Below are 15,411 nucleotides of genomic sequence, written 5' to 3'. Positions count from 1 at the left end.
TCTGTGATTGACCTCACTCGGAGCAGCTATGGCAGTCAATAGAGCCATGATAATAGGGGGGGTGAACAAAAAAGCATAGGACAGGTCTGAATGAGAAAGACTTATTTAGTTGTTTCTGTTATAATATTTTGTTTGTTATGATTCCGTTAACAAGCATGTTATGTTTTGTAGCATCTTATTATGTAGTATTACAATTTACTCTTTTGTAATGTTCATATGAGATTTATCCTCTTGCATGATGAAATAATATTTATACCATGAAAAAAGAAATACACATTGTGATGGCATGCAAATAGTTCATACACACACAAGCAAACAGGCTCAATGCCACAACGTTTGCATAGTATGCTGATCCGGTGAGCATTAGATCCGAAAAGTTAAGTAAATCTGATTATGGCCAAGATAAGAAAAAATTGTGACAAGACATACACAGCAACAAAGTGTCATTTGCAGCAGATACAGCCAAGAATTTCACAAGGTTAAACTAGTAGTGAGATATTTGCAATGATGTACAATAAACAATCTTCCACTTTCAATCATGTCACTAGAAATTTCCCATTGCAAAATAACTTGGTTTAGTATGAAATTATGGTTAAGACCGTCTTTTTCTATCATCTTCCTCCTCATCATCAGAATCTCCACTCTCACGAAATCGTGGATTTTTTTCCTGCAGATCAAATCAAGTAATTAATTAAGACATCAATAGGCGAAAATTAGGGGGAAACATTTTTTTTTTGAACTAGCATATCAACTAACACCAGCAGTTATGACTATTGCAATCATAAGAGGAACACAAATACAAGTATCATGCCTTCAAATGAAGAAATAAATCCCATAGCCCATGTGGTACAATAGGAATGACAAATGAAGAAAACAATGTAAAATTATCAACTAGTCTGAAGAATCATTCAGATTTATTGAGTTTACCGGTCGAGATTCATGGTCAGAGTTCCTCCGGGATTCATGATCTGATGTTCTTTTTGAGGACTCGTTTGTGTGATGGTCATCATCCCTGTGTCTCTTCCTATGGTAATCTATCGTGTCAAAGAGACATATTAAATTAATAACGGTAAATTCAAAGGCAAATCAGTACCAGTAACCTTTTTAAGAGCTGAAAAATCAAATCAAAATTAATGGACAAAAGATATTTTCTAGATATTAAACTACCTCTACCAGGCCGATGGGAACCACCGTGACCATGGTTTCTGCCGTGTCTACCATCTGCAAGAGTAAAATAACTGAACAGTTTAATTTCCAAGGAACTCACACTTAATTCAAGTACGTAAAATAAAATTGAATGGCCGAAACAAAGCAACCAAAAAAAGTGGAGATGGTTCCCTATGTACTTTGGCCTGGCATACAGTATTAGGGAATATGTGGTCTATAATAAACCAAAGAGAATATTCAATTGAATGTTGAACAGAAAATTACAAAAGATCAAGACCATAAAGATTTTTCAATTTGCAACTTTTAATGCATTATTAGATTTAACAGGCATGTCAATGTGTTGCTTCCTTCAGAGAGAGAGAGAGTTTTTCCAGATCCAACTTAGTTTATCGACAATGACATTTATATTAGCCTAAAACTTTCTAACAGACCTAATCTATTAGTGCCCGGTCTATACACTGCACATTAAATAGAATGCAGGAGCGGACAGGCTAATCGAATGAACGCACATAGTTGGAGAATTTGCACATATAACCACATCCACAATGTTAGGCATAGGCATGGCTTGATGAGTAAGTGACATCAGTCCATAATTAGATGCACATTCCAATCAGTGTAACTTAATATTTCTCAAAAATCAAGCAGGTGGATAATTTGCCACAAAATTTAGAAATATGACAAGCAAAAAAGTACAAAAGAAAGAACCATGTATTAAAACTTTAATGTAAAATCATGTGAAATGTCAAGCCAAAGTTACTCCTAGCAGCTAAAGATCTACAAATAATATGGAGTCACTTACAGGAAGTTGAAACCATTGGAGGGAAAGATCCCAAAGACCCAGAACCATAATCCACAAGCTGCCTTTGTGCTTCTAACTCTTTCTGGACCAACTTTCCATAACCACCTCTACGTATTTGGAATTAAGGAAACTAAAAGGAGACTAGTATAATAACTTAAGACTGATCTGAGCAATGAAGTGAATAAAAGAGTGCAGATAAAAATGAGTAGATGAGAGTATTTTCTGAAGTAACTTTGCAGCCAAATATCAAAGGAAGGCATGAGAGTATTCACAATCAATATCAATTTGAATGTATCAATTATCAAAACTGTAGCAAGTAATATTTTCTTTATTTAGAGTATATCGGAATATACTTAATCAAATGCAATGTCAATTCTATATTATTACGAATTAAGTTCAGTAAGCATAACAATAGAAAGCCATAACTGCTCGCTAAAGCAAAACTTGACTATATGTGTTCATTGCTCAGATTAATTATCAACTAACCATACTAGTTATACAAAATTGCACTACAGAACAAGAAACCCGAATCAGAGGAAGAATGAGAACACAGAAACACAGTTCACCAAGGAAGAACAAGAAACGGAAAGGCAGGCCACATAAAATGAGAGGAAGAACCAGAATCTCAGATCAGGAACTCCAACATAGAGTTGCACAAAAGGGGTAATTCAAATGCAGCAAGAGGGACAAGGTCGAGCAAATGTTAGCAATGGAAGATTTTTCCGTTTTCAATGGAAGAGGAGACCTAAGCTCGTGCAATCAGGGCTGCAAACAGGTTACCCGAATTTGGACCCAGAAGCCCAGCAAACTGAAGATCGGATCGCATCTGCGATCTCACGATCCCCCTGACTCAGATCGCGATCTTGATCGGAGATAGGCGTTAGGATACAAGATTGTGCAACCTCACGATCTTGACAGTACTAGGAGAAAACCAAGCATATAATCTATAAAAGGATGTAAATTACAGAAAAAATTATCTTAAAAAAGGATATCAGGATCATAATCAGTGCGATATTCATCACGGACCTGCACAAAGTATCAGAGCGGCAGTTAATATTACCCAAGAACAAAAACAGCCATAGGAAATGTAAGCAAGGAAGAAAGAAAATAACAAACACAAGACTGGAAACGAATACAATATGACATGGACAGAGGGACAAAGTAAATTCAACACAGTTATAACGCAACATGTAAAAATCAGTATAAAGCACAATTTGGAAATCGAAAGAGATAATTGATAACAGAGGTGATTATAACCATAGTAAAATGCTATAAAGTATACAAAATTATGGCCATATTCTCATCTTCAATGATACTAAGGTTCAAAAAATATCAATGAAAAAGAGCTGAAGTGTGTGACATGGCTACTATTAGGAAGCTAGCTTCACCTGGCCACCACTACGACCACGACCCCATTGTCTTCCTTCCTGAAATCCCCAGTCAAAATCAACACGAATAGGACGATCATCCAGTATCGTCCCACTTACGTACTTGCAAGCATCCTCAGTATCTTCACGAGAGTAATATCTAGCAATACACACACACAGAATCATCAATCAATACTGCAATTATCACTGAACAATGACTACTATTCAGAAACCTAGAGTTATCTAAAATTTGTAGTTCCTAGAAACTAATGACTAGATTACACTAGAATGGTGAAATGGACTTACAGAACGAAACAAAAACCGCAGGGGGTTTTGGTATTCTTGTCCAAGCCCATGATGATCTTCTTGATTTCTCCAGCTCGAGAGAAGAGCTCGTAAACTTGCTCCTCCGTGGTGTAGAACGACATGTTCCCGACGTAAACGGTGGTGGAAGCCAGAAGAGCTTGCTCAAACTCATCTTGCGTTCCAGGGAATCTTCTATCTCGATACGCCGAGAGCTTCGTGAGATCCTACAACACGCTCAAAAAACTCAAATGAGACCATAAAGAAAAACACACATGGTTGTTGTTGAATCGGAATGGCCATTGTCAGTGTTGTGTGGAGTGGTGTACCTTGAACAGCGACGCCATGTGTGGCTGAGCTCCAAGCACTGCGAAATGAGAATTTCTGGAATTCAGAGAGAAACACGTTTAGGGCATGGAAACCCGACAAGATGAACATTTACCTGGATCGGTTCGACCCGATATTGTAGGTCCGGTCCATCAAATTTCAGGGTTTGCTTCACTGGGCTTTTTTGTGGGAGACTGGGAGTTGATATTCCCAACCCCTGACACTCCAATTTTCACTCACTCCTTTTTAAAATTCCAAAAACAAACTAGTCTCCTTCCTCTTCCACATTCTCACATTCTCAAGCCACCTAGGTTATGGGGTCCATTATAGGCAGACCATAGGGCAAATGAGAGAGATTCTCTCAAGGATCTAAAATCAAATCCTCTGTCTTCTCTCACCAAATCGACCTAAACATTTGCTATTTGAGTCACTCTCTAACGGTGGAGTCCAGCAGTGTTAGAAACACACCACCGAATTTTAGATCTACTAATGTTAAAAAATATACTACTCAGTTTTAAATCCTGATATGTTAACAATACATCATTGATACGGTGGCGGTTTCCTCCATCGGGGAAGCCAAAACTCAACACTAATGGTAGCTGGAAACAAGACAGTAATATCATGGGAGGAGGAGGGCTCCTTCGTGACTCGAAGGGTACCTGGATTCACAGGTTTTGGTCCTTCGGAATAGGCGACAATGCGTTTATGGCAGAAATTGAGGCTCTTAAGGACGGTTTACGGATGGCCTGGGAGCAAGGGTGTAGAGATATTATTGCAGAGTGTGATAGCAGGGAAGTGCTGCAAGCTATTAGTAATGAAGCTATCCATGCGCTCTGTCCTTTGGTAGGAGAGGTGGCAGCTCTTCTTCATCGTCACTGACATGTCTCTTTTCAATGGGTTCCCAGGGAATGCAATACAACATCTGATTGTTGAGCTCATCTAGGTATAGAAACTAATAAGTTAGAAGTTTATTTTTCAGAGAGATCTCCGGTGGATGTTGAACCGTTCATCTTGAGGGATTCGTTTGCTTGTTCTTAGCTTTGTTGTTGGTTCAATTTTCCGATGAATAAAAAAAAATTACATCATTGAGTTTTTAAAAATCCGATAAACAATGAGGGCTTTTATGTTATAAATTTATAATAATAGTCTTGGACTTGCTAAAGCCCAAAGTAAAGGCCCATTATTGAAAACTGAAGCAGGGTCTTAGTGCTGTAAAACCCTAAGCCAGTGCGAGTGCCGAAACTACACGAACGCTGAAAAATTTTCCGATAACGAAATGGCCTCCTCCGCCGCGAGATCGATGTTCCGGTCATGCTCATCTCACCGCGCCGCCTTCCGCCTCGCCTCGGAAGCTAAAGCCGCTCGTTCTCCCTTCCGTATTGCTTCCAACAAGCCTCTCTCACAATCTTCACTCAGGTAAATTCCCTGCGGAAATGGAAACCGCTACTTCGCTTGCATTTCACGAATCAATCGATTTATTTGCTTATTAATGCTGAATTTAGGGTTGTTTCAATTGAATTGTTCATTTTGTTAGCTATTGGTTGAGTTTTGTGGAATTGAATGGATTTGATTGATTTTTGTGTGTCTGTGTGTGTAGGAGTCCTGTTCAGTTGAGTTTCTGTGTGGAGTCCATGATGCCGTTCCACACGGCAACTGCTTCTGCATTGATGAATTCGATGCTCTTCGTGTCTAGTCGCAGCTCCGGTTGGCTTCCTGAAGGTATAGTCTCTGCTTCTCTGCTACTACTGCAACGTTGAATTATTTATTTATTTGAATATTAAATGGTTTTGCTTAAGGGACGTCCATTTTTTAAGATTTATATTTGTCTGGAGAAGTGTGTTAGCATTTTTAGCATTTGTGTGGTGAAAAATTGAAACTCATATTAATCCTAGGCTCATCTATCATATGCCTGTGTTCCTTTTTCTTTTACCTTTGTTTGCTGGTTGGAACTTGGGGCTTGCTGAGAGTTGTTAGAGGAGAAGGGGATATCGAGGATGTTTTACAGCTTATGCTGGCTAGAAACTAGGACTACAAAGCGTATTGTGTTATATGGTCCCACTTTTTGGGTCACGTGGTCTTTGATCGTTGTTAATTGACTGACGATTGGATTTTACTTTTGAATTAGGTAGCTAAACGTCTGTAGGATTCCTTGTGTTCTTTCGGGTGAGTGTCTCTTTTCAATTCTTGGGTCAAACTTAATAGAGTCTTGTCAGATTTGATATGTATCACATTCAAAATATATATGTAATATAGTTCTCCATTTTCATAGGTAAATGGTGCTTCATCTACCTTATGCTAAACTGCATCTCTATTTTTAGTAACTATTAATCGTGCGTACCTAAGATTGATGGATTAAGTTATTCCCTGAATCTTCTGCTTTCCCCACTCATCGCCTAAATCTTTAAGTGAGCCATACATTTTGTTTGTAGGCCACGAGAAGACTATCTGAAGATCAAGAAGCAAGGTTGGGATGACATGGACCTCTTATGATGTTGGGCTTTAAAAAAATTATTTCTTTCTAGAAAGAAGTACTAGATGCCTTTCACCATTTATTTTACACCTTTTAGAGCAAATTTGTCAGCTCTTGGATCTTTTCTTAAGTTGGCATGGTGAATGTCATTAAACCAGATTCTTCGTATACTTTGTGTTTTAGAAAATAATTATTTGTCTCATATTTTTATATTATGCTGTTCGAAGTTTATTCATCATGAGTACAATTGTCAGGAACAAAAACAGAAAAGTTGGCATAATTTTCTGGCGGGTCTTGAATTTATATTGAATATATTGACTTTTTTCAATAAAAGACTAAAATAAATACCCCTCTGCATTATTGTATGAGTTGCTTCAGAATTCTGTTTGTTGCTTGTACATGTCTCATGTGACCGTGTTGCTGAAACTCTGTCATCTAAACCATAATTCATACAATTTGTTTTCGGCATCATAGATTTTAGGGACAACAATTGATAATAAGGTGTATACTGATCTCTTTTCTTTAATCAGATTGCAATGATGATGTGTAATAAGTATTCTGAAGATTGAAGCAATCTTTTATTGTTCAAATCTGCTTCCTGGGACAGTGTCTTGACTGAACCAATGGAGGCACAATTGAGTCCCAAAGGCCGGAAGGAACTTTTAAATCCTAGACCTTCTGTACTCCAGTCTTTCAATTTCAGATGCATAAAAGACTACTATTTTGTCAACCTGGATTTTAGTGTCTAGAGGGAAATAAGATGAAGTTTTATTGAGCCGTTTTGTGTAGTATTTGTCTTGTTTTGTTCATGTTATTTATGGGACCAGCTAGGGATGTTTCTTGAATGTAGAACTGGAATATGTGGTGAAAATTTCTTTATCCCAACTTTCAATCAAATGGTGTCTACCAAGCACCCTTCACTTCTTGGCTAGTCTAAATTCATTCTTTATCCCTGTCAACTAGACAATTACTTATACCCAATGAATTGACACTTATCTTGTGCCCAGTCACACAGATACTTTTGGACTAGTTTATCTTTTGTTTATTTGTTTAATTAGGCGGTCGGTAATGTTTTTAGTTTCTCATCTACTTTGTTCTTTAACTTTCAGAAGGAGAGGGGTCATGATGTGATAACTACAGAATGCATTACAGATTATGCTCTCAAATTTTACGTCGTGGGTATCCAAGTTGGGTTGTTTTTGTAGTACACTTCATAGAATTTGAGCTTCTGATGTTTGAACTTCTGTAGATCCTCCTTCCTGTTCTTTTCAAGTTATGATTCTGTTTTGCATACCTGAACCTGTGACATCGTGTAGAAGAAGGGGGGATTATATACTCCTCACCTAATTATTTTAAAAAAATCAACACTAGTGTCCAGCTTTTTTATTAGAAGTTAGTTTGCAGTCAGTCTTCTTCTCTTTTACATGGAAGAGTTTTCTTGGTATCTCAATCTTGCAAATGATTTATAATCTAATCCATCACAAAGTCACATCCGAGTTCAAGTCATTACCTTTTCCAGAATACAAAAATAGGTTTTGGTAATGATCCAAAGGATTCTGATATCTTGTCGCGGTAAAAATGAACACCAACCTTGTCTCAGATGGAACCCTCTTTTTCAGAATTTGATTGGGATCTTATCAACAATTCAGGAGAATGTACTAACAGTTATGTGTTCATCTTCTGTTGAGGTGAGGTGGGTTCCGGTTATTTTTTGGGGTCATGGATAGTAGTTTAAAAAACTAATGAAACAAAAGTGCTTATCTTAGTGCTAGTCAATGCAGTGTCAAAGACTCAAAGCGGTCAACCAAAAGGGTTTGGCTTAGTGGAAGTGATACATAAGGCTCACAACGTGTACATGAGTGGGTTCTCCGTCAGGAGGTTTGTGGCAAGATTCCTTGCGAAAAGCATCTTAGGAATGAGGGGCGCGGCGGCACCGGTGAGCCACCCCGGTCCCACCGTCCATGGAATGAAGGGTGTGATTCGAGTGCTTAATTGCTTCTACTATTTGAGCTAGTTGTGGTCATAAGATGATGTAAAAAAAAATTCACATGAAAACTTTCATTGAATATTTAAAATTGTAGTGCCTAAAATTGTTTTTGAAAAATGAATAGTTAAATTAGACAGTTCAATCCAATTTGATCGAATTGAAAGTCTAATTGTCAGCTCAATTTTAAAACTGAAAACCAAGCTGAATATAGTTAACCAAGGTTGAATTCCGTTCTAACCAAGGTTGACAGAATCGCGATTCTACGTAGGACGGGAAAGGGAGTGCAAAATTGTAAACTCGTATAAACGTAGCAGGGACGCTACGATTCCACAAATATATAAATATATTATATGCATATAAATTCATATATATGCATACAAAATACCTTAACATAAAATAAAAATCTCTTTAAAAGCACTAATGTAGGCCAAGCAATTCATTCAAATTAACATCCATATAATCATCATTCCATTCAACTTCATCTTCATCTTCACATTCACCAGGGTTCTGTTGCTCTAGAATCTCTAGATCCAAACTCTCATTCTCATTTTCATTTAGAGTTTCAAAATCCAAGTTGTCCACATCCAAGTCTTCATTGTTTTCATCAAAATCTTTCTCCATAATCCAGAAAGTAGAATCAACGACGGCCCGTGATTCTACGATTCTACCTGTAACAACGACGATTCCACCCGATTCTACTCGATAGCGATTCTGCTATCGATTCAACACGTAGGGGCCTTGTAACATCGTAGAATCGTACGATTCTACGAGTTGACTTGCGATTTTGTCAACCTTGGTTCTAACCACAAGATTTTGCGCGTTGAGACATCACTCGACTTGATTGAAAACACTTAAAAAATAAGTGTTAGTGTGCAAAGTAAGTTCCATTTTGTTTGGGTATTTGTATAATCAAATAGGTGTATTTTAAAGCTTTAAAAAGTGTGTTTACAATAGGTATGTCTTATGAATTTTTCCATTAAAAAAAGTGTGTTAGGTATCCTTTTACAATATTATCTACTTGAAAAAAAAAATTAATTTTTTTCTTCATTTTTTAAAACTTTGCACATCAATCTCAAGCACAAATTCATTATTTTAAACAAAATTCTATCAAATATAATTATATCGAACTTCATTTTACTCCAACATAATTTTATCCAACAGTAGACCAACTCTCTTAGTATAAACATACACGTATGCATAACATCTAGCCCTCAATTGCTTTCTCCGTTCACTTGATCTTTAGAACTACAACGTATCTAGCAGGGTAGCTTAGGGTTCATCGAGGCCATCACCTGATGTTCAATTTTTTTCATACCAGAAGAACAAAGTGTAGAATATCATAAGTTCATTTGGTGCTTCAAGAACATGTTTGGATTCCCACTAGAATTCTGCCCCACTGACCAATATAAAAAGGAAGAACAATGCAGTTCAAAGCAAAAACGTTAATTGAGCTTTCCCACCTCCTTTTTCTGTTGTACTATCCTACTTCTATAAGTTCAAATGATTTGTTGAAATAATACTGCATATACTATCAAATTTAGGACATATTAATCACAATATTTACCATTGCACGTTAAGCACAAGTACCATCACATATCAGAACTGACCTGAAACATAATTCTTTGCATTAACGACAGCAATGTAAGACAAATTATGCAAGACTGTACCACATATGAAAACTGCACCGCAGTCAATTGTTCAATGGTCAAAATATAACTTAGAACCCCTCCAAACTAAAGATTCACTTCAAAGGCTACAATCACTCATCTGCTACATTGACCAACTCATATTCCACTAATGAAAGATTGTTCTCCTCTTTCACTTCAAAATTGGCAGGTTCCGTGACCTCAATACGGCCCCATCTATCAACTGCTAGCCTCATCGATCCCTTGAACATGTCAATCTTGGCGTTACGCAGGATTATAGTTGAATCAGGCGTCATGAGGTCCACTGTACAAAAGAAAATGAACTAATCACACACTACAATACAAGTGAAGCAAACTCAACCTTTTTCCCCTTACGTAAGCAAAGAAACAACAGCAATTAGAGGAGACAGGAAAGCTACAAATACAAATCAAAACATTGTTTCGGGAGAGAAAATATGGTAAAGGGATCAGGATCCTCTCAAGTGCAACCACTAAAACAGACACGGTTATCTCAAAGTCGAAATTTTGTATCTATCTCAAGTTATATGAATTAAATAGGTGAACTCCAAAAAAATTTATGTTTCTACAGTGTTATCAAATAGCGGCTATAGCGCGGATTTTTGGGTAAACACGACGCCGCTATTGCCCACTATAGCACGTTATTCCCGCCAAATAGCAGCCTAAGTGTCAGATTTTTGGCTCACTGCGATGGTCAACGATCACGATTTGACAACACTGTTACTACAAAGGGCTAATCTCACTAATGCACATACACTCCTCCCATTCCGCTCAAGCTTACTAGTGAAAAGTAAGGTGGATTTTTCTTTCCTATATCATTTTTTGCTATTTAAACACCCCAATCTCATCTAATTTATCATCCAAGAAATTGGCGCATAAATAGTCAAAACGATGTGCCAAATGCAATCCCCAAACGCCATTTACAAACACAATCTTCACTTAAAGTTCCAACATCAGGAAAACAAGATTAAGCTAACACAATTCCAGGATGAACTTCAAATACATGAATAACATCAATATCTTATAGTAATGCACAATCTACATAGAGAGAATAAACGAGTTAAAATCTCTGACAAACTATACAAAATCAATGAAGTTTAAATTAGTGAATAATCAGTGAAAAATAAACATTTTCAATTTGAATCGAATTCATATAGGTTTCTCTAAACAAGGGTTATTCCAAATTGATTGAAAATGGAAGGACTGAAAGTTACGATAGCTCAAAGTCAACGCAAGCAAATCAAACATGCACAAATTCAACGCAACAGTAAACAGAGAGAGCACACAAAATCAAACATCATCATACCCTGTTCATTGCGAGCGGTGAAGACTATGGTTCCAGTTTCATCGCCGACAACGCACTCGGCGATTCGGGGAGGCTTAGCAGCTAGCACCGACGGCCGACCGACTCGGTTACCCACCGCCTTCACAGGTTTCGAGCTCACCACCTTCACCGTGAGTGTGTGACCGTTGGTTCCCGGTTTGAGTTGATCAACCTTCACAAACACTGGCTTTCTCTTTTCTATCTGTGTCGCCATAGATTCAGAGATTGTTGGGGTTTCTGGTTCCTATGTGAGAGAAAACGATCGAATCGAAAACGATCGCACTGTCCAAGTTAAACCCTAACCCTAGTTTCTATTGGATTTGGGGATTTAATAAACATCTAGATTTATTTATTGGGCTCGAATCTTGTTTTCTGAAGCCTGCATTTATGGGCCGTTTTGCAGGCTAGATAGGCCCAATGAACTACTTCAATCCAAAAGAGAAGCGTGTGCATTAGATCACCATATATTTTCCTAATGTGTTAAAAAAATAATATGTTTTCTCTCTATAGTCTATACAATGTATTTCGGGTAGAACCAGCTAGCTCTGGGTTCGAGTGACATTTCACTCTCAACCACAACTTATCTGTTGATTCTTCAATATCAGTTAGTTTGGAGCTTCACTTAGTTTCCCCCAAGCTTCATCCTCGTCAAATTAAATATATCTCCAAATTTTGGAGAGCATGTTCAGGTACCAATATATAAAGAAAAAGTATTTCTGAAAAAAAAAGTAAGAAAGAGAGTAAGTTTTGTAGGTTAATTGGTATAATCACTATAGTAGAAGAGAAAAGAAAGACAAGTGAAAAAATGATTAAATAAAGTTATTTTTTTAAATGACATGTTTACTCTAAATATAAATATTAATTAAAAAATTTACATTGATAAATCATTAAAGTTCAGGGTGTATTTATGGAGGAGCATACAACAAGCCCCCACCCAAGAAATTCATATTTTTGCTGACTTTATATCATAAAAGAAATCGTAAAAAAGCAGTATAAACAAAAAGAAATAAAATATTTTATGAAAAATAAAAGTAATAATTAATGAATGACATAAAACCTTGAATGAGAGGGTTGCAAAACTAAGAAATTCAAAATAAAATATTTTATATAAATAATATATCATAATGCTAGTATCAGTGGAGTTCAAAATCGACCTGGGAAACGCATGCCGACCCAACACCAAATGAGGCCTAAAGTGAATTTTAATGTGAAACTTTTTTATCTACAAAAATATTTTTTAATCCATTTAATCTTTGTAAAGACATGATTGATCTAAGATAAGATTTTATTAATTTTAATTTTGGAGGCCTTTTTTACTTGGAAAAAAAATTAGGGGCCTAAAGCCCTTACTTAAGTGGTTTTACCCTTAGGTCGGCCCTGAAATGGGTAGGCACGTTGCATATCACTTATCACATTTTATTCAATCTCTCTTCTTTTTTGTTTATACATTTCTCTCATTTAAAACTTTTTCCTTCAAGTAATTTTCGCATGGTCCGAAACTCGTTGAATCTTTTGGACTTGCTATTGTTGAACATATTTGGAAGATAGTTGCGTCTGCGTCTGCGCTGTGGATGAATCACTGCTTTGAAAGAAAAAAATTTAGTTGATTTTTAGTGCAATCCATTGTTGGGTTTGCTCCCCGAGACATATTCTCATTCGAGATAATATGCACTTAAAATCTAAACATACCAAAGTCTCTATAACAAATACACAAAAGTAAAAAGAAACACATTTTGTATTTTCTATATCTATAAAAACCATTAAAAAGGGATTTTAAGACCAATAAAACACAAAACTGTAACGGATAAAATTGAATCAAGCTATTTAAAATCTGATAGAGTAAATAGAATAAATATGAATTAAATTCTTGATTGTTATTGTTCCAACAGCTATTCTTTGGGATAACCAACCAAACACATCTCTCTCTATTGTCAACGAGAGGCTAGTGTCATTGCACACAATTTACACTTCATATATTTAGCACTATTTACTACTCCCTCCGGTCCTATTTATAAGCAACAAAAAAAAAAATTCACACAGTTTAAGAAATGTAGTTAAACTAGATAAAATGCATTAAATTTGTCTTAAATTAAAATGAACTTCCAAAATTACCCTTTGTTATTAGTGTTGGAAAGTGGAAAAGAGAGAGAATAATTAATGAGACACATTTTACAAGTTAGAATTAATAAGGGTATCATTGGAAAAAATTAATTAATATAGCTCAAACTTTCATTTGGTTCTTATAAAAATGACCAAGATTTTTCTTCTCTTTCATGCTTATAAATAGGACCGGAGGGAGTATAATTCCATGAATGTCTAATTACAGAACTGACAAAAAAAACACTATATAAACGCATGCATCCCCACACAACAAAATCAAGTTGTTTGATCGCCAACTTCATCACATTGAATAAAAACAAATTAACAACAATGGCAAAGGCAATGTTGGTTCTCTTCGTTAGTGCTCTTTTGGTTTGCGCACTTTTCACCCAAGATGCTGATGCTAAAGCAATAGGCACTCCGGCGATGAGGAAGGACACTATCCCTTGCAAGAAAAAGAATGGTAAGAATCCCTGCCAACAATTGCCCATAGCTAACCCATACAATAGAGGTTGTCAGCCAGGGCAACGTTGTCGCGGCTCTCCTACTCCTCCTCACAAAGCATAGGAGAAAGATGAAGTTAATCATCCATAAAAGATGTGGTTTGCCTTTCCATGTCTGTTGTTTCTTCATGAAGATTTGGATGCAAAAACAAGGCTTTTTTTCTTCTAGGGTGGTCGACATGCATGGGTGGAATATAAAATTCTTTCATAGCTAATCTAATTTTTGCTACAATATTTTTTTCAGCGGAATATTCCGCTCATATATGTTATTGTAGTCCCCTCTAGAATCACCTTTAAACCAATTTTATGTTTTGTGGTTGGTATCTATTGTATTACTTCATCTCATTAATACATAAGTATTAATTGTCTAATATGTTATGGGTCTCTCTCTCTATTGAGATTGGTTATGATATACATTACCTCGACATTTTCTAAAATTTTGTTGTTAACACATTTTCCCTTTGCATCCTAAATATTAATTATGTCGTTATGAGAAGATGATATATAGTATACATTGAGTTTTCACAATTTTTTTAGACAAACATTCAATCTTGAATATAATGTCTCAAGTTAAAAATTACTATTACTTAATTATCATCTCATCTTCCATCTCTACAAGTTCATTAAAAATATTACTTTCATCTCATCTTGGTTTCCAAATCTCTCCACTTGTGAATCTCTTTTCGCATCTTATTTCATTAACAAAAATGCTATTTTGCACGATAAAATTTTCGCACCACACGGACGACCCCTTGTAATTTTTTATTTTGCGTTCCCTTCTCTCCTTTCTTTTATCCCAGGTTTTGCTTTTATCTTTTTTGTTTACGTGAGCAGTGCAAGTTGTGTGATAATGGTATCGTGTCTAATAGCAACACTCTTTCATTAAATCTGAATATAATAATTAATGAAATAATGATGGCACAAATGAAGTAATTAAAACAAATTTAAACTCGTATTATGTACTTTCTAAAGCTAGGACCATCACCTATAGTGGAGTTGGGCATTTCAGGTCATACCCCTATTTGTGGGGAATTCTTGGCCTTGTTCTTTGATCGACTTAAGATAGATTTATATATGCTTGAATATGTGTATATATAAGCCATCATTTTTTAATCTATATAAATAAAAATAAGTATATATATATATATAATTCAAGATATTAATAAAATTAGCACTGAGAGTACCAACAAGAGTTTAGTGATGCATGTGGGAGAAATAGTTTTCTAATTTAGACCTATTCTTTGGGGTGACCAACCCGACACCTGAAACAAGAGGCTATTTTTCATTGCACATTTGTACTTCATATATTTAGCGTCGTTTATATATATATATATATATATATATATATATAGATGATGTATCATGTGAGAAATGTGTTCTTATGTGAGAACATGAGAATA

At 36.0% G+C, this 15,411-nt stretch overlaps 3 protein-coding genes across 9 annotated transcripts; 1 reads left to right on the top strand and 2 right to left on the bottom strand.

The window, feature by feature from the left end:
• Positions 1-377: 377 nt before the first annotated feature.
• LOC130746827 (nuclear cap-binding protein subunit 2) lies at positions 378-4,125 on the bottom strand. The gene is made up of 8 exons (XM_057599567.1): positions 3,966-4,125; positions 3,640-3,863; positions 3,355-3,493; positions 2,959-2,992; positions 1,967-2,077; positions 1,168-1,221; positions 928-1,034; positions 378-667 (listed from the first exon to the last, which is right to left on the bottom strand). Exons 1-8 carry the CDS (start codon positions 3,981-3,983, stop codon positions 593-595), a joined length of 762 nt encoding a protein of 253 aa, XP_057455550.1. The 5' UTR covers positions 3,984-4,125; the 3' UTR covers positions 378-592.
• Positions 4,126-5,165: 1,040 nt separating this feature from the next.
• On the top strand, positions 5,166-7,854 carry LOC130746825 (protein NUCLEAR FUSION DEFECTIVE 6, mitochondrial-like). Of its 7 annotated transcripts, none has more exons than XM_057599565.1 (4): positions 5,167-5,379; positions 5,561-5,682; positions 6,089-6,126; positions 7,543-7,854. In XM_057599565.1, the coding sequence occupies exons 1-3, from the start codon at positions 5,240-5,242 to the stop codon at positions 6,094-6,096; spliced, it is 270 nt and encodes an 89-aa protein (XP_057455548.1). In that variant the 5' UTR covers positions 5,167-5,239; the 3' UTR covers positions 6,097-6,126; positions 7,543-7,854. The 7 variants fall into 7 exon arrangements, with proteins under 7 accessions (XP_057455544.1, XP_057455548.1, XP_057455549.1 ...); XM_057599566.1 differs by lacking the exon at positions 7,543-7,854 and adding an exon at positions 6,964-7,357; XM_057599564.1 differs by lacking the exon at positions 7,543-7,854 and adding an exon at positions 6,393-6,668.
• A 2,169-nt stretch (positions 7,855-10,023) lies between these two features.
• On the bottom strand, positions 10,024-11,725 carry LOC130746824 (uncharacterized protein At4g28440-like). The gene is made up of 2 exons (XM_057599559.1): positions 11,391-11,725; positions 10,024-10,370 (listed from the first exon to the last, which is right to left on the bottom strand). Exons 1-2 carry the CDS (start codon positions 11,620-11,622, stop codon positions 10,180-10,182), a joined length of 423 nt encoding a protein of 140 aa, XP_057455542.1. The 5' UTR covers positions 11,623-11,725; the 3' UTR covers positions 10,024-10,179.
• Between the last annotated feature and the right edge of the window lie 3,686 nt (positions 11,726-15,411).

The sequence above is a fragment of the Lotus japonicus genome, chromosome 3 (genome assembly GCF_012489685.1).
Source record: "Lotus japonicus ecotype B-129 chromosome 3, LjGifu_v1.2".
NCBI classification, from domain to species: domain Eukaryota; kingdom Viridiplantae; phylum Streptophyta; class Magnoliopsida; order Fabales; family Fabaceae; genus Lotus; species Lotus japonicus.
The sequence above is the reverse complement of the archived record's forward strand: the minus strand, read 5'-3'. Positions and strand labels throughout refer to the sequence as shown.